We start from the raw sequence: 26,475 nt of genomic DNA on the forward strand, positions 1-26,475 counted from the left end.
GTGTTTGAGAAGTTACAAATATTTTACTATTGTGTTGTCTGATGCAGAAGAAACCAACTTAGACTATGAAACATCTTAAATATTCCACAAAAATGTTTTAATTTAATGAAACAATTTTAATTTATTTACCATTAGTAAGAGTAGAGGAGCAATGCTGAACTTCCTTACGGAGAAGATGATAGAACTAGAGCAAGGCTCCTAAAAGCAGAAAGATCGCAGTACAGTCATTGTACAGTACACACATTATATATCTAAGGTTTGGTGTCCACAATGATTGGATTGCAGAGAGGCAGGCAGTTGCTACTGAAGTTCTGCATCTCCAACTGATGGCCAAAGAAAGAAAGAACTTGTTTTTATATAGTGCCTTTCATAACCTTAGGATATCCCAAAGTGCTTCACAGTCAATTAATTACTTTTGAAGTGTAGTGACTGTTGTAAAGTAGGGAAGCATGACAGCCAATTTGCGCACAACAGTGTCTCACAAACAGCAGTGAGGTAAATGACCAGATAATCTGTTTTTTTAGTGATGTTGGATATTGATCAGGGCAGTGTTCCCCTGCTCCTTCCTTTTCAAACACTGCCATTGGATTTTTTACATACGTTTGAGAGGACAGAAGGGGCTTCAGTCGAATGTCTCATCCAATTGACAGCATCGTTGACAGTGCAGTACTCCCTCAGAACTGCACTGAAGTGTCAGCCTGAATTATGCTCAAGTCTTTGGATTGGGGCTTGAACCCACAACCTTCTGACTCAGAGGTGAGAGTGCCACCAACTGAACCAAGAGTATAACCTTATAAGGCTGCACAAGGTGACAAACCTGGCAAAGGAAGATTGGAACTTAATTGATCCTCTATGGCATGCCCAGTCATCTAAATCAAGAGCCAGGCAGGTCATAGTACTCCAAGACCCTGTTGATTATTGACCAGCCAGCATAGCTCATTAATGGGACCTGCAGGGGTAGACCTATTATTTGGGGCTGGGATTAATCATTAAAATCACACAGCTTATCAGCAATGATCCTTGTAAGCTGCGCAGCGCTCCCTGGATCCCGCGCAGCTGGATTGCCGGCTTTTGAATGCAAAAACCGCTGGGATTCTTCCCACTCTGATACAAATAACCCTGCAAATCAGTACCCTAACTGGTAGGGCGGTCTTCGCTGCACAGTGGTAATCTTATCTGTGCTGATAAGCAATGTTCCCAGTAATTTTTTTTGCCGCCATGCGGTCCCTTTAAGGGGCTGCATGGGCCATTCAAAATAATGCGCATGTGCGGTTTTTGCATTCAAACGCTGACAATCCAGCTGCGTGGGATCCAGGGAGCGCTGCGCAGCTTACAGGGATCATTGCTGATAAGCTGTGTGATTTTAATGATTAAACTCCAGCATAACCCGAAAATGCTCTTACCAATCTGTGCATAAGAGCATTGCACCATCTAAAAAAACCAAATAGTGGGATTATCATTCCAGTAAGGGTAACTATCAGAGCTGTTTTCTGTGGACTTTTTCTTCACTGGTACTAGGAACTGACCAAGACAGTACAGTAACCAGGCTGACTTGGAAAATTCCTCAGAACAGCATTCCCTTTTCTCGTTTGAAAATGGAATCATAAATTAGAGACAGAAAGATTAATTAATAGAAGTGCTGTAATTTGGAGCAGGGTCTTTGTTTAATAAAGTAACATCTTAATTTGTAGAGAAATTAGTTCCACAGCAGTATGAACAAAGAGGTCAAAAACAAAAATGATCAGTGAAAGTTAGTTGTGGGCAAGACATGCATGTGAATGTGTCTTGTTTTCTGATATGGTGCAGGCTGATATACTATCAAACATGTACTTAATCTCTTAACACACAAATTGATCACAATTTTTAGCTCTAAACTTGTTGAAAAAAGATATTTTTTCTTCGTGCTTGAATTTACAGTTAAAATCAGCTAGTATGTTCAGATATCCCTTTTTCACAGTGGCACGAGAATTCATGAGCTCTTATATTAAGATAATTTGATGAAAATGTGATTATATTTTTGTGGTAAACCACTTTTATCGTTACACTATGATTGTCACTGTTATATCGTTACACTATGGTTATCACTGTTTACACTGTTGTATCACTACACGAGGTTGCCTCTTGTCACGCTGTTATACCTGGGCTGACCACTGCTGACTCCGCCCATGGCTCCACCTACTTGCCCAGGTATAAAAGGTGGTCGACTGGCTGGTATTCCTCCTTGTTGGATCCGATCACCCACGAGGGTGGGCTCTGTTATTTAGCCAATAAAAACTTAGTTACTTTCTTAACTCGTCGCTTTTCATTGGATGAATTGATAGGTATATCAATTTTATTGGCTAAATTTTAAAAATGTCTTAACGAACCGTCAGACCAGTCAGACGCCCAGCTACAACAGCCACAGCAGCCGGCCTGGCTGCGAGCCCTCCGACCGCCATACCTGGACCTAAACCCACAGGCAGCAAACTCAGCCCTCGACTTCAAACACTGGCTGAGCTGTTTCGAATCCTACCTGGGAGAATCCAGCGTGCCTCAGAGATCCAAACTAAGAGTGCTGACCGCCCAAGTGAGCCCTAAAGTATTTGTACTCATACAGGACCTTACTACATACGAGGCCGCCATCAACCTGCTGAAACAGCAGTACCGGAGCCCGGTAAATTCTATGTATGCCAGACACCTCCTAAGATCCCGCCCGCAACAGCCAGGAGAGTCTGTAGATGAATTTTTACGGGCACTACAAACACTCGGCAGGGACTGTGACTTTAAAGCGGTAACGGCTGCAGAAAATACTGAAGAGAATATCCGCGATGCCTTCGTGAAAGGCCTTCGGTCCGACTACTCACGGCAAAGACTGCTCGAATCAAAGGACCTCGACCTGAACACAGCTGCAGCCCTCGCCCGCTCCCTGGAAGTGGCCCATCGGGACCTCGAGGCGTATTCCAGGTACTGTACTGCGCGACCCTGGGACTCCGGCCCGACCCCGGCCGCAATACCCCTCGCAACGCCGCCTCCGGGACCTACCTCAGCGTCGGCATCCCAGAACCGATCGGGACCGCCACCCCCGGTACCGGCTGCAACATCGGACCCCCGCGATCGGGCCGCCGGCTGCTTCTTCTGTGGCCAGGCGAAACACCCGAGGACGCGCTGCCCTGCGAGAAACGCGACTGGCTCCCATTGCCAGAAGAAAGGCCACTTCGCTAAGGCCTGCAGGGGGAGAGCCACAGACGCCAGCAGTGCCTCATGCGAATTGTGGGGGCGGCCATCTTTCATCCAGGCCACAGATGCCAGTATCCCCTCGTGTGAGTCGTGGGGGTGGCCATCTTTGATCAAGGCAACCGACACCAGCAATGCCTCATGAGAGTTGTGGGGGCAGCCATCTTATTTAACCTCGTGGGTGCCGCCATTTTGTCCACCACAGTGGACCGCCACCTTGTCGCCAGACCCGACCACCGCCTCACCCGCAGACTACAGCAGCTCGCTCAGCCATACACTAGCCTCCGTCACACTGGACCAAGCTCGCCCGCATCACCTGTCCAAGTCCATGATGGACATCAAAGTAAACAGCCACGCCACGACCTGCCTGTTCGACAGCGGAAGCACGGAGAGTTTCATACATCCAGACACGGTGAGCCACTACTCCCTCACTATCCGGCCAACGCGCAACCGGATCTCGATGGCATCAAGGTCCCATTCTACAGACATCAGCGGCTACTGTATTGTGACCCTGTCGGTTAGGGGCACGGAGTATAAACATTTTAAACTCCTCGTCCTGCCCCAGCTCTGCGCTGCCGTCCTACTAGGGCTGGACTTCCAATCCCACCTGCAAAGTGTCACTTTGGCATACGGTGGACCCCTCCCCCCACTCACAGTCGACAACCAGCAGCCTTTAAACCGCCCACCGCATACCACCTGCGGCCTATCCACCCTCAAGGTCCCGCCCCCCTCCCTGTTCGCTAACCTCACCCGCGACTGTAAACCCGTCGCCACCAAGAGCAGGCGGTACAGCGCCGGGGACAGAGCTTTTATTAGCTGTGAGGTGCAGCGTCTCCTGAAGGAGGGCATCATCGAGAGGAGCAACAGCCCCTGGCGTGCCCAGGTCGTAGTCGTTAAGACCGGCGATAAAAACCGCCTAGTCATCGACTACAGCCAAACCATAAACCGGTACACCCAGCTGGACGCATACCCCCTTCCCCGCATATCTGATATGGTCAATCAGATTGCGCAGTACCGGGTATTCTCCACCATCGACCTTAAGTCGGCCTATCACCAACTCCCTATCCGCCCTGAGGACCGCCAGTATACAGCCTTCGAGGCGAACGGCCGCCTCTACCACTTCCTTAGGGTTCCCTTCGGCGTCACCAACGGGGTTTCGGTCTTCCAAAGGGAGATGGACCGGATGGTTGACCAGAACGGGCTGCACGCCACGTTCCCCTATCTAGATAACGTCACCATCTGCGGCCGCGACCGGCAGGACCACGATGTTAATCTGGAAAGATTCCTCCGTACGGCCCAACGGCTGAACCTCACCTACAATAAGGAGAAATGTGCGTTTAACACCTCGCGCCTTGCCATCCTCGGCTGCGTAGTAGAGAACGGAATCATCGGCCCCGACCCCGAAAGAATGCGCCCCCTCATGGAGCTTCCCCTCCCCCACTGTCCAAAGGCGCTGAAGAGAACCCTGGGGCTCTTCGCCTACTATGCCCAATGGGTGCCAAATTATGCGGACAAAGCCAGACCCCTCATGAAGTCCACCTCCTTCCCCCTGACGGCAGAAGCGTGCGCAGCCTTCTCCCTCATTAAGGAAGACATTGCTACGGCCACAATGCATGCGGTGGATGAGTCTATCCCTTTCCAAGTGGAGAGCGATGCATCCGACTTCGCCCTAGCCGCAACCCTCAACCAGGAGGGGAGACCGGTGGCCTTCTTCTCAAGGACCCTCCAGGGCCCTGAGATCCGACACTCTTCGGTCGAGAAGGAGGCCCAGGCGATCGTGGAGGCTGTACGACGCTGGAGGCATTACCTGGCAGGCAAACGATTTACCCTCCTCACCGACCAGTGTTCGGTCGCTTTTATGTTTAATAACAAGCTGAGGGGCAAAATCAAGAACGACAAGATCTTGAGGTGGAGAATCGAGCTCTCCACCTATGATTATTATATCTTGTACCGGCCTGGTAAACTGAACGAACCCCCAGATGCTCTATCACGAAGTACATGCGCCAACGTGCAAACTGATAGACTGCAGACCCTCCACAACGACCTCTGCCACCCCGGGGTCACCAGACTTTACCACTTCATTAAGGCCCGCAACCTGCCATACTCCATCGAGGAGGTCAGGACCATGACCAGGAACTGCCAAACCTGTGCCGAATGCAAACCGCATTTCTTTAGGCCGGACAGAGCAAGCCTGATCAAGGCCACCCGCCCCTTCGAGCGCTTGAGCATCGATTTTAAGGGGCCCCTCCCGTCCTCTGACCGTAATGTGTACTTCCTCAACATCATTGATGAGTACTCCCGTTTCCCCTTTGCCTTCCCCTGCCCAGACATGACCAGCACCACGGTCATCAAATGCCTGAACGACCTCTTCACCTTGTTCGGGTTCCCGAACTATATACATAGCGACCGGGGCTCCTCCTTCATGAGCGAGGAACTTCGCCAGTTCCTATTAGCAAGAGGTATCGCTGCAAGCAGGACCACCAGCTACAACCCCCGAGGGAACGGCCAGGTGGAAAGAGAGAACGCGACTGTCTGGAAGGCCGTTCTCTTAGCCTTAAAGTCTAAGGGCCTCCCAACCTCTCGCTGGCAGGAAGTCCTCCCGGCAGCGCTGCATTCCATCCGGTCACTGCTTTGCACTGCCATTAACGCCACCCCCCATGAACGAATGTTTGTTTTCCCCAGGAAATCGACTACGGGAACCACGCTGCCAACTTGGCTGACTTCTCCGGGGCCCGTCTTACTGCGAAAGCATGTGAGGGCCCATAAAACGGACCCCCTGGTCAAGAGGGTGGTCCTCCTGCACGCCAACCCCCAGTACGCCTACGTGGCATACCCAGACGGGCGGGAGGACACAGTCTCCTTACGAGACCTTGCACCCTCGGGCACCCCTGAGACACCACCGTTACCCCCCACCACCCCCCCAAATCCAGCCCAGGTAGACGGCATGCCGGAACCCCATGAGCCTTCGTCAACCACGCAGACACCAGCATTAACACCGGAGACTGCAACACCGCCGCCGCGCCGATCAGAAAGACTTACGAGGCCTCCGGACAGACTGACATACCCGAACTGGTAGTACACTTCACCCCGCCGGACTCAAATCTAAACAAAGGGTGAATGTGGTAAACCACTTTTATCGTTCACTATCGTTACACTATGGTTATCACTGTTATATCGTTACACTATGGTTATCACTGTTTACACTGTTGTATCACTACACGAGGTCGCCTCTTGCCACGCTGTTATACCTGGGCTGACCACTGCTGACTCCGCCCATGGCTCCACCTACTTGCCCAGGTATAAAGGTGGTCGACTGGCTGGTATTCCTCCTTGTTGGATCCGATCACCCACGAGGGTGGGCTCTGTTATTTAGCCAATAAAAACCTATAGTTACTTTCTTAACTCGTCGCTTTTCATTGGATGAATTGATAGGTATATCAAGTAACATCTTAATTTGTAGAGAAATTAGTTCCACAGCAGTATGAACAAAGAGGTCAAAAACAAAAATGATCAGTGAAAGTTAGTTGTGGGCAAGACATGCATGTGAATGTGTCTTGTTTTCTGATATGGTGCAGGCTGATATACTATCAAACATGTACTTAATCTCTTAACACACAAATTGATCACAATTTTTAGCTCTAAACTTGTTGAAAAAAGATATTTTTTCTTCGTGCTTGAATTTACAGTTAAAATCAGCTAGTATGTTCAGATATCCCTTTTTCACAGTGGCACGAGAATTCATGAGCTCTTATATTAAGATAATTTGATGAAAATGTGATTATATTTTTAGTCAGTAGAGTCAATTCAGTACTCAGAGTAAAATGGCTCTTCCATATTTTTCCCACTGTCATTTACTGTTTTCATTTTGATTTATTGTTTACTTACTAGGAGAAAGCAATAGAATTTCCAGAAAAGAATTAGGACCAGTACGAGCCCCAGTGAAAGGAGCAGAACAACCTTTGCCATCAGAATCAATAGAAAAAAAGATGAACCGAAGTGATGCAGCAGAGACCTGGTTACAACAGGCAAAAATAGAAGCGGGAATTTCAGGTTCTGTTATGGTAAGTGACGTAATAAAACTCACTACGCACTTGGTTCGAGTATAAGGCAAGGCTTTAATCAACTTGTTTCAAAACATAGAGGTCTAGTTGTACTTCACTAGTTCCTGTCTTACAAAATGTCCCTGGGCAAGCTGGGCCCACGCCCGAGTATTTATACTCCTTGGACAGCGCCACCAGCTGGCCGTCCAGTGTTATTTCATGAGTTGTTTCTTCATGATGATGAGATTTATAACATTCTTCCTGCCTAAAAGATTTGGAAGTCCGATGACTTCCTTCTAACGGATTAGGCGGACCACGAATAGCCGCAGCCTTTTAGATCTTTGTTTATGGCTGGAAGGCACGTCTCCCCGGACCGTGTCTTGGTCCCTGGGCCGCTTGATCCGTACTGGTAGATCGACAGGGCCCGTGTCGCCTTGATCGGCCTGAGGGAGATGGGGGAGATCGTGACTCCGGGTGCGGGTCCCCACAGGCGCAAAGCTGGCTTCATCTTGTTTGATAGCCGGTGATTGACTGGCGTCCTGGCTTCGGGTGGCCATCCCACGGGGAGCGCTCGGCTCCCTGAGTGGATCCAGTGGGGTAGCCGGCAGATCTCTTGGTGTCCCAGGTAGGGCGTCATCTTCAAAGGAGCGCAGAGTGTCAACATTATTACCTTGGGTCCGTGGGACCGGTTGGACAGGGAGCCAAATCTCGGAGCGAAATGGTGGACTCCCGGCCATCAGGGTACCGCACGTGCGCGTACGTGGGATTAACGTCCTTGAGTTCCACCTCGTCGACAAGGGGATCGTTTTTGGAAGATCGGACGAACCTTCGGAGCAGTACGGGGCCGGGAGCTACCAACCATGACGATAGGGACGTCCCATGAGTGGAGCGACGCTTGAACCTGAAGAATCGCTCATGTGGCGTGATATTGGTGGACGTAGAAATAAGAGACCTGATGGAATGCAACATGTCAGGGAGCATAGTTTCCCACTGCTGCTCTGGTAGGTTGCGTGACCTCAGTGCAAGACGAACAACGTTCCAAATGATAGCGTTGTATCTGGTAGGGTGTCGTTTTACTTGTGGCGACTCCCCGTTGGGAAAGATAACTTTTGAGCTCGCTTGACACGAAGGAGGGACCCCGATCAGAGTGGATGAAATTGGCCGTACCGCAAAGGGAAAAGACTTGATCAAGGCATTTGATCACTGTGGAAGTAAGCATATTGGGACAGGGGAAAGCAAAGGGAAAGCGTGAATATTCGTCCACCATAGTAAGTAAATAGGTGTTTCGCGTTGAGGAAGGCAACGGCCCTTTAAACTCGATGCTGAGTCGCTGCATAGACTACATAGCGTGTATGAGCGAGCCATCCGATGGACGGAAGAATTGTGGTTTTAATTCTGCACAAGTTCTACAGGAGGAGCATGTTCTTTTCACATCTTCCGTAGAAAATGGGAGATTTTTAGATCGCACAAAGTGCAACATACAGGTAACACCAGGATGACATAAGTCAGTATGAAGATCCGCAAGAGTCGAAGTTGACATAGAAGAGCAGAATGCCCGCGTGAGGGTATCCGGGGCCACATACTCTTTGCTGGGTCGATAATGTATAGTGTATCCAAAGGCGGCCAATTCCATCCTCCAGGGTTGTATTTTGTTATTCTTGATCTTAGTGCGTTTCCGGTTATCCAGCATAATGGCCATGGAGCGCTGATCGGTTATAAGTGTGAAATGGCGACGAGCGAGAAAATGACTCCATTTACGTACAGCTTCGATGATGGCCGTAGCCTCCTTCTCGACAGGAAGATAATGGAGCTCGCTACCCTGCAAAACTCTGGACAGAAATGCAACGGATCGACCACCTTGATTCAAGGTAGCAGAGATCGCCACCTCCGATACATTGCACTTGACCACGAAAGGAAGATTTTCTTCAATGGAACGAAGCGTGGCTTTTTCCAGTTGTCGCTTGAGGAGGTTGAAAGCTGAAATAGCCGTTGCCTCCAATGGAAATGACTTCGCGTGAAGCAGGGGCTGGATCTTGTCGGAGAACTGGGGTATCCACTTCGCATAATAGGCGAACATGCCGAGTGCCCGACGAAGAGAGCCGAGATTCGTAGGGGGAGGGAGCTCCTGAAGTGGACGAAGTCGCTCCTGATCCGGTTTGATGACAACGTTGCCCACCCAGTAGCTAAGGATGTTGACTGATGGTACTGATTTCACAGATTTGGACTCATTCAAGGTTAAGTTGCGACGGCGGAGAACGTCAAAAAATTTCTGGAGATTGGCATCATGCTCCTTCTGGTTATGACCAGCAATGGTGATATTATCTAGATATGGAAAAGTGACCGTTAAGTTTTCCTGTTTGACTAGGCTATCCATTACCCGTTGAAAGACGGCCACCCCATTAGTGACCCCAAATGGAAGGCGACAAAACTGATAAAGCTGACCATTGGCCTCAAAGGCCCTATACTTTTTGTCAGAGTCCTTTAATGGTACTTGATTATATGCGCTCTTTAAATCAAAAGTTGAAAATACCTTGTAGTTGGCAAGGTTATTGACCATATCATCGATGCGTGGTAGTGGGTAGGCATCCAGGTTGGTATACTGGTTAATAGTTTGCGAGTAATCGATGCAAAGACGTTTCTTGTGTTGCTTCAGAAGATTTTTAACAACGACGACTTGAGCCCGCCAGGAAGATGAACATGGCTCAATGATACCATCAGTTAGAAGGAGAGAGATTTCTGCCTCGATAAAGGATCGATCATCTTGGCTGAAACGTCGTGATTTAGTGACTATGGGCTTATATCGGGGGGAAAGATTGGCAAACAAGGAGGGCTCGTCGAGCGAAGCCGCCGAAAGCGCACAAAACGGTACTTTGGAAATAGTAAGCTCCGGCTTTGACCCTCCAAACTCGAAAGTGAGTCTTTTGTGTTGTTTCTGGAAATCCTGTCCCAGGAGCACATCACTGCATGGGTTTTTGAGCACCCCGAGCCGGGTGGAGAAATAAGTACGGCCATTGAGAATAAGGTCGACAAGACAAAAGCCGGAAGAGTTGGTGGTCAGTGTCATCAGAGCCATTGCAATTTCCCTGCCTGAGGGGTAAATAGGCAGGTTTAACTTACTGACAGCCCGCTCACTAATGAAGCTGTCAGAGCTGCATGAGTCGATTAGTGCGCTCAAAATGTGTCCATTTACCAAAACCTTCGTGGCTGCATGGGGCAGACTTTGGGGAAAAACAGCTGTGATGGGAGGAGGGGCAGTTTTACCCTTGATGGCTGTAGCCTTAGCAGTGGCTCTTAGGGGAGGAGCAGTTTTATAGATAGTAGCTGCAAAACTAACAGGAGCTCACGAGCGGTATACCTTAGAAAAGTGGCCTTTCTTACTAACAGAGGCTCTTGACTGGCATACCTTAGAAAAGTGACCTTTCTTGCTGCAATGATTGCAGGCTGCGTTACGAGCAGGACAAAATTTCCTATAATGGAACGCACCTCCACAGAAGAAACACTTCCTTCCAGATTGCCAAGATGCCACTAGGGCGGGGTCGTCTTCAGTGAAGGCTTCTAGGGTAGGATTGTCATCCGCTAGGTTAGAGTCATTATCAGTGAGGGCTTCTGCCCGAGACCTATCGAAGGAGTCATTAAAAGTGATAGCAGCAGCCCGTGCACGAGGTAAAAGATAGGTATCTGCATGCCTCTTGGCAAGTCCAGGGAACATGCCTGGTCATTGGCAGCCTGTAACTCGAGGGTTTTATTCTCCAACAGACGCTGGCGTATGAAGGGAGACGCAATCCCATTAATAAAGGAATCACAAATTAACTCCTCCTGGTACTGCTCAGCTGTGACAGCTTTAAGATTACAATCCTTGCTGAGCCTGCGACATTTCTGAAGGAATTCATCAAGTGATTCCCCGGGTTGTTGTCGAATTGTGGCCAGTAGATGCCGAGCAAAAATTTCGTTTGGGACCTTAACATATAGTCGCTGTAATATTAGGATAGCTGAGTCGTAGTCTACATAGTCTTCGATATAGTCAAACACATGAGGAGATACATAATTGGCATGTATCTCTAATTTATCAGAAACATTCTCACCACACACCCTGAGGAAGTTGCTGAAGGTACGATACCAGTGTTTCCATACCTTAGCAGTTGTAGGTGAATTCGGGTCCAGGTCAAGACGGGCGGGTCTGAGTAGTTTGTCCATGATGGATTGATTACTACGCCGGAGTTCCCTTCTGCAGTTGAAGTCGTAGCTAGCTGTTCCCGAAATCACGTGGAGTCGGTATTAAATTGACATAATAAAATTCACTACGCACTTGGTTCGAGTATAAAGCAAGGCTTTAATCAACTTGTTTCAAAACATGGAGGTCTAGTTGTACTTCACTAGTTCCTGTCTTACAAAATGTCCCTGGGCAAGCTGGGCCCATGCCTGAGTATTTATATTCCTTGGACAGCGCCACCAGCTGGCCATCCAGTGTTATTTCATGAGTCGTTTCTTCATGCTGATGAGATTTATATCAGTAAGTGCAGGAGGGCTGAATTCCATTTTAGGTCAAATCTAAAAGTCAGAAACTAGAAAAAAATCCATTCACTTAATTTATTTTTCTTCCCTTTCCCAGAAAAAATCATTACATTCTTCTTCATCATCCTATTCCATATAAAATGGTAGTTTGAATGTCATACCTGGGAGAATCAGAGCAAAGCTATTTTGATCAGAACTCTCACAACTTTTCCTCATTGTGCCACATGGCAGCCACCCTACTACGCATCACCACCCACACCATTACCACCTGTCTCCCTTTCTGGCTCCATTTTCAGATATTTTGTCTGCATCAGTCACAATAGTATGCTGTTCCAACATCCTACCAAATAATGAAGTCTAGAGAATGACTTATCAGTTTTGTTTTCCTAGAATTTTATCAACTATCATTCTGAGGTTTAATAAATTCTGACTGATAGCCTAGATTTCCCTAGGCTCATTGAAGAAATGGTGGGGAATTTCACCTGCTCACATGATGCTACTGGCACCCAACCACATTTACCTTGTGGTGGTGGTGGTTGGGGGGGGGTGTAATTTGTTATCCAGGGTGAGTTTAGAGCAGGAATCCCAATCACTACTGGTTCTCTGTTGCTGGAAGGGAGGAAGATTGCGTGCAGCTGCAGCAGCTCAAAGGTTGCTGCAGCTTAAAGGACCAGAAGTATGGAAGTTTGATTGGAAGGAGAAAGAGAGAACTGGCCCAGAGCTCAAGTTACTATTCCAATGGCAGAAGGAAGAGAAATATTAGGAGGATCTGCAATGTCCAAAGCCCTACAATTTTCTAAAGTTGCAGTGGAAGTCATATGGCAGAGATAAGGGCATTAAGATAAATGCTCTTTGACACCCAGGAAAGGAATCCCCAGAAAAAGGAGGTTCAGGCACTTTGGAAGGATGTGGCTCAGGCTACCTTAACGGCACCACGAACAGTGCTGTAAAAGCTTTAATGACCTTAGCAGGTTGGCCAAGGTGAGTGAAGGCATGAGTGCCCATGCAAATGCTGAAATAATGCTGGAAGCATGACTTGCCTCCACATCATCCATGACCACACATTGGCCAGGAATTTCCCTGGAGCAGCTCCCACACCACTACAGTAACTTCTCCAGATGTGTGGCAGAAACCCTGTTTACACGTGCAAACAGAATTTCTGTCTGAACTTCTAGCGAAGTTACGGTGGCAGAGCGGGTCCAAGGAAATTCTCAGCCCTTGTAAAAGAAGAGATGAATAGGACAGTTATTAAGCACAAAAACAACTCACCACTCCCCACCCCACACAGCCACACATTCCTCTGCTACCACTCCATTGTCCCATATGACATATCCTGCAGCAACTGTGAAAACTGAAGCGATTGTTGCATTTCCTGCACCTCAAAGCATTATCACAATTAAATGTCTGCTACCTGGGTGAAATGTAATTGGAAAATAGTCTGTAGCCTGTCTAAATCATTTATGTTCCTTGCAAAGGAGAAGCCTGCGCACAACTAAAGGTAAAGGAGTACCACAGGTGAAGGAATATCTTTTGTGTCCCTCATACGGGCTGGACCATTGAAAATGAAAAGATTGCTGAGCAGCTTGGCAGCTCTAAAGTGCCCATTCCTGCACCTGATTCACCGACTCATTCATGGCACCATACTCATTCACGCACAAGCCCAGATACATCCACTCAGGAGGAGGTAGTGAGTCAGAGGGTATATTATAGAATGAATCACAGAGCACTAGTGAGCAGGAGGAGCTGGGAGGGAATGATCAGGAAACGGCTGTCTCTCCCCAGGGAAGGCAGCAACAACTGCCTTCAGCTGAGGAGCCCAATGACCAAGATCCTTTGAGCCCAATCTTTCAAAGATCTTTGATTCCCGAGCAGAGATTTCATGTTCAGACAATGGAGACAGTCTGCTCTCTTGTATTCCAGATGGTGGATAAGGTGGATGATTCTTTGAACCATATCTGCAATGCTATGAAGGAGGTATAGCATAACATGAAGAACATTCTGATGAGTGAGGCAATCCAGGAGATCTCTGCAGCATCTAAATGTCCGGAGGAGATTTGTTGCTTTCACAGTAGCAGCAATGACTGCTTACATTGATGCCCTGAAGAGCATCCTAGCTCGGTTTTCAGGAATGAATTGGGACTATTCAGTTTGTTCTCTTGCAGACCATTAGCCCAACTGAGCACATGCCCAGCACTAGTGGGCTGCAAAGAGTGATTGCAGATGTTGTAATTTTTCATAATAGTGACGATGCGTCTGCATAGAAACATAGAAGATAGGAGCAGGAGTAGGCCATTCGGCCCCTCAAGCCTGCTCCGCCATTCAATGAGATCATGGCTGATCATCCAAATTCAGTACCTTGTCCCTGCCTTCTCCCCATATCGCTTGATCCCTTTAGCCTTAAGAAATATATCTAACTCCTTCTTGAATATATTTAATGAATTGGCCTCAACTGCCTTCTGTGGTAGAGAATTCCACAGGTTCACCACTCTCTGGGTGAAGAAATTCCTCCTCATCTCTGTCCTAAATGGCTTATCCCTCATCTTTAGACTGTGACCCCTAGTTCTGGACTCCCCCACCATCGGGAACATCTTTCCTGCATCTAGTCCTGTTAGAATTTTATAAGTTTCAATGAGATCCCTTCTCATTCTTCTAAACTCCAGCGAGTATAAGCCCAATCGACCCAATCTCTCCTCATACGTCATTCCTGCCATCCCAGGTATCAGTCTGGTGAATCTTCGCTGCACTCCCTCCATGGCAAGAACATCCTTCCTCAGATAAGGCGACCAAAACTGCACACAATACTCAAGGTGTGGTCTCACCAAGGCCCTGCACAAATGCATGAATGGAGGCCTCTCAAATCTTATACAGGAGGGCGCTTATGGAAATCACCCCAGTCCTCAAGGGCTCCATCAGTACAGTCCCAACCACAAACTTCACAACCTCCTGTCGCTCAGCTCCACATAGGAGTAAGAGTTTTTGCACAAAAATAATTTTAGACACCGAGGGTAGGCACAGCATTAAGCAGTAGTAGTGCATAATGCAGGAACAATATGGAAGTAAATATTTGGCACTTTGGTGTGTGTGTATTATTTCAGTGTTAATCTTGTCTGGTTTTTCATGTCTACAAGGCTTCTCTCCCTGAATGGGTATTAGAGGTATCACAGAGTTAAATAATAGTCATCTGAGAGTAAAGCAAGTGATAATCAAGGGCATTTTGTTTTGTCCAGATGGAGTGCACCCTTTGTTGTGGAAAAAGTTGTTGATGATGTCCTGCCTGGTGGCATATGCTACAGGCAGCGGGTTGCCTTGTACTGCCACCTTTCCCTCCTGGCTGTTCCTTTCCTGATCAGGAGATTTTTTTTCCATCTTCTTCTTCAACTGCAGATTGAAGGCCCAATCCCTTTGTAATGGCCAAATTATGGAGGATGCTGCAAGCCATTATAATTCTGGAGACTCTTCTGCACTGTTTTTTTGCTCATAGCTGTTGATTTCTAAGGTCGTAGCTAATCTGCCTTCACTGTTGGAGAACAATTTTTTTTGCACTTCCGCTGGGTCCACCATCGGCCTTCATTTGTAATTGTGAGCAGGGGCTCTTATCGGGAGCCACTGACCAGACAGTCGGTCCCGAGGCTTGCATGCGCAGGGGCAATCACTCCCCGAAATAGTGCGACAGGTTCTACACAACCCGCACTACCCCTTAAAAACACCCATCTACATCTCCCCTGCCCCAAGGAGACAGAGTATACATAGGGGTATTCGACAAACCTGAGCTGAGAATGGTACCAGAGTTAAAGCCCCTGCACCTCCAGGCGTCAACTGTATTTCAATGCTGTGTGATGGCGCATGTGTGCTTATGACTAGTGTTATCCAAAGTTCCTCTGGGGGCAGTATCACGGATGAGATGATTGTGGTAAACCACAGTCGTTCACTGTGTTCACTATTGTTGTTGTTGTTGTCGTTCACTCTTGTTTCACTGTTATACCTGACTATGCCTCAGCTGACTCCGCCCTTGGCTACCTGGTATAAGGACGGCTGCACGGCAGCTCTCTGCCATTCGGTCGTCCACTAGAGGCATAGTCCTGATCTGTTTGTAGTTGCATTCAGTAGTTAATAAAAGCCTGTTGTTCTGAACTCTACTTGGCCTTTTATTAGAATCGATAGCGCATCAATTTTATTAACTACTGACAAAAAAAAAATAACGATGCTGCAGATACTTAAGATCAAGTGCCTGGAACTCGACCCGCAAGAACCGGACTCGCCTGCTAAGTTCTCACACTGGTTGAACTGTTTTGAGTCTTTTCTGGCTGCATCCGGCGAGACCGTCGCCACCGACGCCGACAAGCTCAGGGTGCTGAATTCGAAAGTAAACCACCGAGCTTTTGCCCTTATCCGGGATGCTACGAGCTACCAGGGGGCTATCGACATTTTAAAGGAACAATATGCACGCCCGGTCAACTATGTTTACGCAAGACATCTCCTGGGGTCCCGCAAACAACAGCCCGGGGAACCCACAGAAGCATACATACGGGCGCTGAAGGAACTCGGCCGAGCCTGCGAATGCAAGCAAGTATCAGCCACGGAACATACGGAGGAGCTCATCCGGGACGCCCTCGTTGCGGGCCTCAGGTCCACTCACACACGGCAGCGACTGCTGGAAAGTAGCGAGCTCGACCTGAAGAAGGCGATTTCACTCACCCTTTCGTTGGACATAGCCCATCGGAACATGGAGGCCTACTCCCCGGACCGCGCGGCCGCCTCGTGGATGTCGCGGCCGCCGCCATCTTGGGATATGGCGCCGCCCCGGGCCCCGGCCCCAACTGCTGCAGCGATGTCCCGCCCGAGCCAGAAATGTTATTTCTGTGGCCAAACCAAACACCCCAGGGCGCGCTGCCCGGCGAAAAACACTGTCTGCTCTGCCTGCGGTAAGAAGGGACACTACGCTGGCGTCTGCAGAAGTCAGAAGCCCCCTACCTTCAGCGCCGCTTGCGATTCGTGGGAGCGGCCATCTTGCCTTCCTCCAGCCTCGTGGGGATCGGGATCGTCATGGGCGCCGCCATTTTGTCCTCCTTCTCCGACGCCGCCATTTTGCCAACGGGCCCCCGACTCACCCACCGCCTCACCGGGGTTTTACAGTGACGCTCCAGACTCCACAGCAGCCTCCATTACGCTGGATCAATCCAGACCCCGTCAGCTAGCCAGGTCCACGATGGACATCCAGGTAAATGGCCGCGCCACAACTTGCCTTTTTGATTCCGAGAGCACGGAGAGCTTCATACACCCTGATACGGTACGGCATTATTCCCTCTCGGTCCTGCCAGCGCGCCATCGGATCTCCATGGCCTCAAAATCTCACTCAGCAGACGTTGGCGGCTACTGCGTAGTGACCCTTTCGGTGAGGGGCTCCGTTTATAAAAATGTAAAGCTCTTCGTCCTGCCACATCTCTGCGCTGCCGTTCTGCTGGGGTTGGACTTTCATTGTCACTTTAAGAGTGTCACCTTGACATACGGTGGACCTTTTCCCCCACTCACTGTCTGCAACCAGCAGTTTTTAAATTGCCCACCGCGCCCCACCTGTAGTCTCTCCACCCTCAAAATCACACCCCCCCCCCCCTGTTCGCTAACCTCACCTGCGACTGCAAGCCTATCGCCACAAAGAGCAGGCGATACAGCACCGGGGACAGATCCTTTATAAGATCTGAGGTGACGCGGCTCCTGAAGGAGGGGATTATTGAGGGTAGTACCAGCCCCTGGCGAGCTCAGGTGGTAGTCGTTAAGACCGGCAACAAGCAGCGCCTGGTCATCGACTACAGCCAGACAATCAACAAGTACACCCAGTTGGACGCATACCCTCTCCCCCGCATAGCCGACATGGTTAATAAGATAGCGCAATATCGCGTTTTCTCGACCATTGACCTCAAGGCAGCATACCACCAAATCCCTATCCGCCCTGAGGACCGCCAGTACACAGCTTTCGAGGCAAACGGCCGTCTTTTTCACTTCCTCAGGGTTCCTTTCGGCGTCACCAACGGTGTCTCCGTCTTCCAGAGGGAGATGGACCGGATGGTCGACGAGAATGCGTTACAGGCCACGTTTCCCTACCTGGACAACGTGACCATCTGCGGCCATGACCTGCAGGACCATGACGCCAACCTTGATAAGTTCCTTCGCACGGCCCAACTCCTAAACCTCACGTACAACAAGAAAAAGTGCATATTCCGCACAACCCGCCTCGCTATCCTTGGCTGCGTGGTGGAACACGGAGTCATCGGTCCCGACCCTGACCGGATGCGCCCCCTGATGGAACTTCCCCTGCCCCACTGTCTCAAGGCCCTCAAAAGGTGCCTGGGCTTCTTTTCCTATTACGCCCAGTGGGTCCCTCATTATGCGGACAAAGCCCGTCCACTTATCAAGTCCACTTCCTTTCCCCTGACGGCGGAGGCCCGCTCAGCCTTTCACCGTATAAAAGATGACATTGCCAAGGCCACCATGCACTCGGTGGACGAGTCCATCCCCTTCCAGGTGGAGAGCGATGCATCCGACTTTGCCCTGGCCGCTACCCTTAACCAGGCGGGAAGACCCGTGGCCTTCTTTTCACGAACCCTCCAGGGCTCCGAACTCAGACACTCCTCTGTGGAAAAGGAGGCCCAGGCCATTGTGGAGGCGGTGCGCCACTGGCGGCACTACCTGGCTGGAAAACGATTTACCCTGCTTACTGACCAGCGTTCAGTTGCTTTTATGTTCAATAATAAGCAGAGGGGCAAAATCAAAAATGACAAGATTTTGAGGTGGAGAATTGAACTTTCCACCTACAATTACGACATCTTGTACCGGCCCGGGAAACTCAACGAACCCTCAGATGCTCTATCGCGAGGCACATGCGCCAACGCGCAGATCGATAGACTACGGGGCCTCCACAACGACCTCTGCCACCCGGGGGTCACCAGGTTCTTCCACTTCATCAAGGCCTGCAACCTGCCTTACTCCATCGAGGAGGTCAGGACCATGACCAGGAGCTGCCCAGTCTGTGCAGAGTGCAAGCCGCGCTTCTATATGCCTGACAGAGCAAACCTGATCAAGGCCACCCGCCCCTTTGAGCGCCTGAGTGTCGACTTTAAAGGGCCCCTCCCCTCCTCTGACCGTAATGTGTACTTCCTCAACATAGTTGATGAGTACTCCCGTTTCCCTTTCGCCATCCCCTGCCTGGACATGACCACCGCTACGGTCATTAAATGCCTGCACAACCTCTTTGCTTTGTTCGGTTTTCCCAGCTATATTCATAGCGACCGGGGCTCGTCCTTCATGAGCGACGAACTCCGTCAGTACCTGCTCATGAGAGGTATTGCATCAAGCCGGACCACCAGCTACAACCCCCGGGGGAACGGACAGGTTGAAAGAGAGAACGCGACGGTCTGGAAGGCGGCCCTCCTAGCCTTAAAATCTAGGGGCCTTCCGACCTCCCGTTGGCAGGATGTCCTACCTGATGCACTCCACTCCATCCGGTCACTGCTGTGTACTGCCACCAACGCCACCCGCCATGAGCGAATGTTCGTTTTTCCCCGGAGGTCCACATCCGGTACCTCACTACCACACTGGCTGACGTCCCCAGGGCCCGTCCTGCTGAGGAAGCATGTAAGGTCCCACAAAACGGCTCCCCTGGTAGAGAAGGTTCACCTCCTCCATGCCAACCCCCAGTACGCCTACGTGGCATACTCGGACGGGCGGGAGGATACAGTCTCCATTAGAGATCTGGCACCCTCGGGGTCCACTGACCCATCACCATTGCCCTCCACCACGACCCCCTTCGACACGGCCCAAAATTCAGTAGACCCAATTCTCACCCCTGTCCATTCCACCCCAGTAGACGGCATGCCGCAACCCCAGGACCCGCCGGAGTCCACTCGCCCACCCAACACCAAAGGGGACGATACGCCGGTGCTCGATCCCGTTCAAGACGCGTCGTTGGAAGCTGTACCATCTCAACCGTCGCCACGAAGATCTCGACGGCAAACGAGGCCGCCCGACAGACTCACCTACTCGAACTTTTGATACACTTCACCCCGCCGGACTTAATTTTAAACGAGGGGTGAATGTGGTAAACCACTGTCGTTCACTGTTGTTGTTGTTGTTGTCGTTCACTCTTGTTTCACTGTTATACCTGACTATGCCTCAGCTGACTCCGCCCTTGGCTACCTGGTATAAGGACGGCTGCACGGCAGCTCTCTGCCATTCGGTCGTCCACTAGAGGCATAGTCCTGATCTGTTTGTAGTTGCATTCAGTAGTTAATAAAAGCCTGTTGTTCTGAACTCTACTCGGCCTTTTATTAGAATCGATAGCGCATCAATGATGACCCATGACATTGAGAAGAGCTATCAAATTTGCCACCTACAACGTTCTGACCCATTATGTGGTTGAGTGCCAGTTATTGTTAGTCCATGAATTAAAGAGTTACAACTTTGCAGTTGCTGGAATAACCGAGGCGAAACTCGTGAATAACAGTCATCATCTCATGGAGGACACACATCTGCTGTATTCCTGGGGAATCGAGCACACGAATGGAGTCGACCACCCTTCAATAAATCATTTACAATGTGGTATTCTATTTCTGATCGTCTTTTATATGCCAGGTTGGGCAGATGTCTATTATTGTGGCTTACTGAGGAAGCCACAAACGCCAATAAAGACAAATTCTATCAGCAGTTATCAGGATGACACAATCAGTTTATATTCGTGCCACAACAGACTACCTTAGAAATGTTAAAATCACGTTGTGGCGCTAATTACATCATGGGACCCGGATTTATATTTATTAATGAGGCACCTGCCTGTTTCCAGCAGATGCGATCACCGCTAGAGCCAACTCCTGGGTTAAAATGACAGTCGGCAGGAACAGGGGGGATTAAGTCAATTTTCGCTATTTTAACTGTTCGGCTGCCATGTTCCTGCTGGGCAGGTTGGATTCATTGCTACCTTGTGTGACTTATGAAGTTCCCGCTTTTTTCCTGCCTCTGGGACAGTTCAGGCCCAACACCGCCACCTTAATAATGATGGAGATTTGTGGGGGAGGTAATTGAGAGAGATCCCGTGCACGACTGAGCCTCAAAGCCCTTCCCCGTGCCCTGATTTTATCTACATGCATTGGGGTGGGATTTGTGCAGCCAGATCAGAGTTACAATGGTGTCACAGGAAGGGAATTGTGGACACCATTTTTTGGGGCAGAGGTTCAACGGACTTGCCAGACCACCTGGGTCAAAATCCTGGAACTCCCTACCTACCAGCACTGTGGGAATACCTTCACCACATGGACTGCAGCGGTTCAAGAAGGCAGCTCACCACCACCTTCTCAAGGGCAATTAGAGATGGGCAATAAATGCTGGCCTTGCCAGTGATGCCCACATCCCATAAACAAATTTTAAAAAACATTTTTTTTAAAACCTCTATACTATCCTGAAAATGGGTAGTTTCAGCAAAGAAAATCCAGGTCATTGAGTCCAATTACTTTGCCATACTATCACCACAACTGAGGTCTAGTGCCAAAGAAGACTAAAGCTAGGACTTGCCCAGCCTCTTTGGCTGAATCCTATGCCATATACTCACTGACCCATTGGGGGAATTCTCAATATTGATGCTTCAACTGTAGGATCTAAGGATGTGGAAGAATTATCTGTGGAGATGTACAGAACTAATTTTATTGATTGATTTTGTGCTACACATCAGCTGAGGGTGTTTTTACAATAAGACATTTTCAGAACAGAAGGAACTGGTCAATTTATTTATTTCATGTGTAAATCATTGTGGAAAACTTTACTATCATTTTTTTCATAAAATGCAGACTCCTTTTCTTAATTAAAAAATAAATTACATGTAATAGATTTTACACTGATTTCAATGTGAAGTGATTAGATTTGTATGCAAACAATTGTGGTGTACATCTCATTTCCAATTTAATATTGGTGTCTATATATTATAGAACAAATTATGAAATTACTATGGTGTTTCTTATTCGTATAAGATGATTTTGGTTCACTTACCCAAAATGTGCAGTGGACACCCTTTTATCAATCCTCGTCAGCCATTTTGCAGGCTAAGAGGCATGTCATCATGTCATCATCTTTAGTTATTAGTGATTTTTCTTTTTAAATCATTTGCTATTTTCATTCCAGCAACTTGTTTTACATAGTAGATGCAGAGGATTGCACAAAAAAGATAGGTAACCTTTGAAGTTTTCATCTATAGACTAATTGTCAAAATATTTTGATGAGCCTATTTTAGGCATTTTACTTTACAATGCATGTTCATTTATATTAGTTAATTTCCATTTGCCAAATTAGTTAATTTCTATATTTTCAACAAATATACCATTAACTTAACCTCTGGCTGTAAATTGGAACATAGTGACTGATTAGTAACTGAAGGACATTAACAGCCAAGGGCCCAGAAATTGGCCTCCTTAGCACCTCCTGTTATCACCTCTGGAGGGCAATAACGGGGCGCTAACGACATACCACCCAGGCACGGCGAGATGAACAACTTGACCAGGAGGTTTGTGGATGCGGTAACACTTTGTGCCAGGGTCTCCTGCGTCCAGAGATCGTGACGTCATTGCCGTGCGCATTGCCCCGGCCCCAAACTTTGGTTCCGCTCCCTGCAGCATCGCTGGGCGAAAACACCGACAGCTGCAGGAGGCGTTGTTTGGGAGGCCGGGCACTTTGGAGGAGAAAGTTAAAGGGGAGGTTGCCATGGTAAGTACGAAAATTTTGTAAAATTTTTTTTTCAATTTTTTCCAATTCTCCTAGGCCGCAATCAATCAGCCCGGCACTCTGCTGGAGTGCATGGGGCTGATCGGGCCGGATCGCAGCTGCCGTCGGGAACCAGCTAACTGGTCCCAATGCAGAGCCTGCGGCGATGGCCCTTCCCTTTAAGGAAGGGAAGGAACCTCGAATCGCGGCAGCGCTGCACTGGACATTGCCTCCTTTAGCGCTCCAGGAAGGAAGTGGAGCGCTTGATTTAGCACTCCACTTCCTTCCTGGAGCGCTGAACCCAATTTCGTGAAAGCTGGGAATCATTAGCGCCTGTCATTAAGTTTCCCAGCTTTCAAAAGTTACCTCCCCCAAAGTGCCTTTACACTTTTAAGGTATGGCAGCGTGCTAGTTTTGAGCTCAAATCTCAGTATGTCAATTTATGTAATTGACTGTTAAAAATCTGGTAATTTGTGGGCTGGCATCATTAAAAACCCAACCAATACACTAATATCTTTCAAGGAAGGGAACTTGACACCTCGAGCTGGTATGGCTCACGTGACTTAATTCCCACACTGCATGGTTGACTCTTAATACCCTCAGGGCAAGCAGGGATGGGCAATAAATACAATATTGCCCACACCCCAAGAACAAAATTGCACACGCTGACTCAAAAATAGGGCCCAAAACTATTAAACCTGCTGTTTATTCTTCATGGCAGGAGCTTTCTGAGAGTGAGAGGAGGCAGCTTCATGAACGAGCAGCATATCTTAAGGAGCAGCGCGATAAATTAGTGGCTATGAAGAAAGAACAAAGGGAGAAACATCTACCAAAAGAGCCAGAAATCCAGAAACCACAACCCACACTAGAAACCAAAGAGGTACCGTTCACTTGCTTAGGGCTGACTGTAGTGTGCTTCATTATCAAAGTGGGAGACAGCATTGGAGGAACAGAACAAAGGAGCGCCTGCACCCCCAAATGTAAAGCCTTCATACTTAGCGTGGATCTGTATTAGGATCTTCCTCCATTTCCCAAACTAAAGACTAGATAGCACGAGCTATAACGGCCAGCACAAAAGTTCCACACAGGCAACAAAGCTGGAGAGAAACAAGTTCAAGGGAAAGTGCTAAGTCTACATAAATATCCCTAAGACTGCTTAACAATGTAGGGGTGAGCATCAAGCTGTATAGTTCATATGTTATTTCTGTTCCTTAACATATAATGCCTGCATTAAAACTACATCTAATTTGCATGTTACTTTCATTTATTTATTTCCTTCTACCTTTTGCCAATTATTTTGATCTTTACCTAATTTACAATTACATTTCTTTAGGCTGCAAATGACCATTTTACAGTACTAATGGTGGAAAGGGGTAGGGGGAGCTGTTGCATAGCAGGACAGGGATTGAACAGTGTGGGAAGAGGGGCGAACTGGAGGAATTTGAAGATGAGGATGATTATTTCAATTTTAATACATTGGGGAGGGGGGGGGGTTTTAGAATTTGACCCCTTTATTTCTGCTAAGTCTTCCTTCCTACTTCACCTGCACCACTCTCCCAAAACTCATATTGTATTTTGGATAAATATGAGTTTTGGGAGAGTGGTGCAGGTGAAGTAGGAAGGAAGACTTAGCAGAAATAAAGGGGGTAAATTTAAACCCCCCCCCTCCCCACGACAGGCGGGAAAGGATTGGGGGCTTGGGTTAAATCTGAAAACATGTGAAACCCAACCCCAACCTACTGCGAATGTGCCTACCTCCAGTTTTACCACAGCAAGTTGGGGGTCAGCAGGCAACCCACTCTGAAGAGGCGGGTCGGTAATTATAACATTTAAATGAGGCTCCGTGCCGCAAAATCAAGGGATATGGAGATCGGGCGGGAAAGTGGAGTTGAGGATGGAGAACAGGCGGGAAAGTGGAGTTGAGGTCGAAGATCAGCCATGATCTTATTGACTGGCAGAGCAGACTCGAAGGGCCGTATGGCCTATTCCTGCACCTAATTCTTATGTTCTTATGATAAAATTTGGAAGCCATTTGTATTTAATGGCAGCGGGTTTCCCAGGGCTCGTGAAATCTGGCAGCTGAAGGGAGGTGGGAGCTGCCAGCTGCAGCAGGGAAGTGCTTATCCAGCACTGCTGGTGAGCCAGGGGGAGCAGAAGTACTTGAGTATTTCTCTGACCCGCCCCCCTCCAGTTCACCCGGCGATCTCTCCCCGCCACGCAATCTCTCCCCGCCCCACCCTTCGCGATCTCTCCCCGCCCCACCCTTCGCGATCTCTCCCCCCACTCCATGCGATCTCTCCTCCCAACCCTCGCGATCTCCTTCCCCCCACCCCCACCCCACCCCTCGCGATCTCCTTCCCCCCACCGCTCGCGATCTCCTTCCCCTCACCCCCACCCCTCGCGATCTCCTTCCCCCACCCCCACCCCTCGCGATCTCCTTCCCCTCACCCCCACCCCACCCCTCGCGATCACCTTCCCCCCACCTCCACCCCACCCCTCGCAATCTCCTTCCCCCCACCCCACCCCACCCCTCGCAATCTCCTTCACCCCACCCCTCGCAATCTCCTTCACCCCACCCCTCGCGATCTCCTTCCCCCCACCCCACCCCTCGCGATCTCCTTCCCCCCACCCCCACCGCACCCCTCGCGATCTCCTTCCCCCCACCCCCACCGCACCCCTCGCGATCTCCTTCCCCCCACCCCCACCGCACCCCTCGCGATCTCCTTCCCCCCACCCCCACCCCACGCGATCTCCTTCCCCCCACAACCCCTCGCGATCTCCTTCCCCCCACCCCCACCCCACTCCTCGCGATCTCCTTCCCCCCACACCCCACCCCTCGCGATCTTCTTCCCCCCCACCCCACTCCTCGCGATCTCCTTCCCCCCACCCCCACCCCACGCGATCTCCTTCCTCCCGCCCTTCGAGATCTCCTTCCCCCCACCCCACGCGATCTCCTTCCCCCCACCCCCACCCCGCCCCCTCGCGATCTCCTTCCCCCCACCCCCACCCCACGCGATCTCCTTCCCCCCACAACCCCTCGCGATCTCCTTCCCCCCACCCCCACCCCACTCCTCGCGATCTCCTTCCCCCCACACCCCACCCCTCGCGATCTTCTTCCCCCCCACCCCACTCCTCGCGATCTCCTTCCCCCCACCCCCACCCCACGCGATCTCCTTCCTCCCGCCCTTCGAGATCTCCTTCCCCCCACCCCACGCGATCTCCTTCCCCCCACCCCCACCCCGCCCCTCGCGATCTCCTTCCCCCCACCCCCACCCCGCCCCTCGCGATCTCCTTCCCCCCACCCCGCTCCTCGCGATCTCCTTCCCCCCACCCCCACCCCGCCCCTCGCGATCTCCTTCCCCCCACCCCGCCCCTCGCGATCTCCTTCCCCCCACCCCGCGATCTCCTTCCCACCCCGGCCCTCGCGATCTCCTTCCCCCCACCCCCGCCCCTCGCGATCTCCTTCCCCCCACCCCGCCCCTCGCGATCTCTTCCCCTTCACCCCACCCCACGCGATCTCTTCCCCTTCACCCCACCCCACCTCTTCCCCTTCACCCCACCCTGCCCCACGCGATCTCTTCCCCTTCCCCCCACCCCGCCCCACGCGATCGCTTCCCCCCCACCCCGCGCGATCTCTTTTCCCCGCCCCCCACCCCCCACCCCGCGCGATCTGTTTTCCCCACCCCACGCCATCTCTTCCCACCCCGCGCGATCTCTTTTCCCCACCCCATCTCTTCCCCCCCCCACCCCGCGCGATCTCTTCCCCCACCCACCGCCATCTCTTCCCCCCCCCCCACCCCCACGCGATCGCTTTCCCCCCACCCCCACGATCTCCTTCCCCCCACCCCGCCCCTCTCGATCTCCTTCCCCCCCAGCGCGATCTCTTCCCCCCCGCGCGATCTCTTTCCCCCCACCGCGCGATCTCTTTCCCCCCACCCCCAGCGATCTCTTCCCCCCACCCCGCGCGATCTCT

At 50.1% G+C, this 26,475-nt stretch overlaps 1 protein-coding gene and 1 long non-coding RNA gene across 12 annotated transcripts in view; one reads left to right on the top strand and one right to left on the bottom strand.

Annotated features, from left to right (window-relative positions):
• Positions 1-26,475, top strand: part of cfap36 (cilia and flagella associated protein 36) — a 187,801-nt gene that overhangs the window by 154,749 nt on the left and 6,577 nt on the right. For 5 of the 11 annotated variants that reach the window (XM_085981392.1, XM_085981387.1, XM_085981389.1 and 2 more), the window contains 2 exons: positions 7,102-7,274; positions 19,627-20,069. In XM_085981392.1, coding sequence (XP_085837518.1) covers positions 7,102-7,274; positions 19,627-20,007 — 554 coding nt within the window. In that variant the 3' untranslated portion in view covers positions 20,008-20,069. Of the gene's footprint in view, positions 1-7,101; positions 7,275-13,685; positions 15,897-19,623; positions 20,070-23,223; positions 23,383-26,475 lie in introns of those variants that run through there. The other 6 variants (XM_085981390.1, XM_085981391.1, XM_085981394.1 and 3 more) reach the window with 4 other exon arrangements.
• LOC147121219 (uncharacterized) overlaps positions 1-26,475 on the bottom strand; it is a 51,631-nt gene that overhangs the window by 18,982 nt on the left and 6,174 nt on the right. The gene's annotated exons all lie outside the window — the stretch shown is intronic.

Source organism: Somniosus microcephalus, chromosome 3 (genome assembly GCF_052327205.1).
Source record: "Somniosus microcephalus isolate GS21.2 chromosome 3, FLI_Smic_1.0, whole genome shotgun sequence".
NCBI lineage: Eukaryota > Metazoa > Chordata > Chondrichthyes > Squaliformes > Somniosidae > Somniosus > Somniosus microcephalus.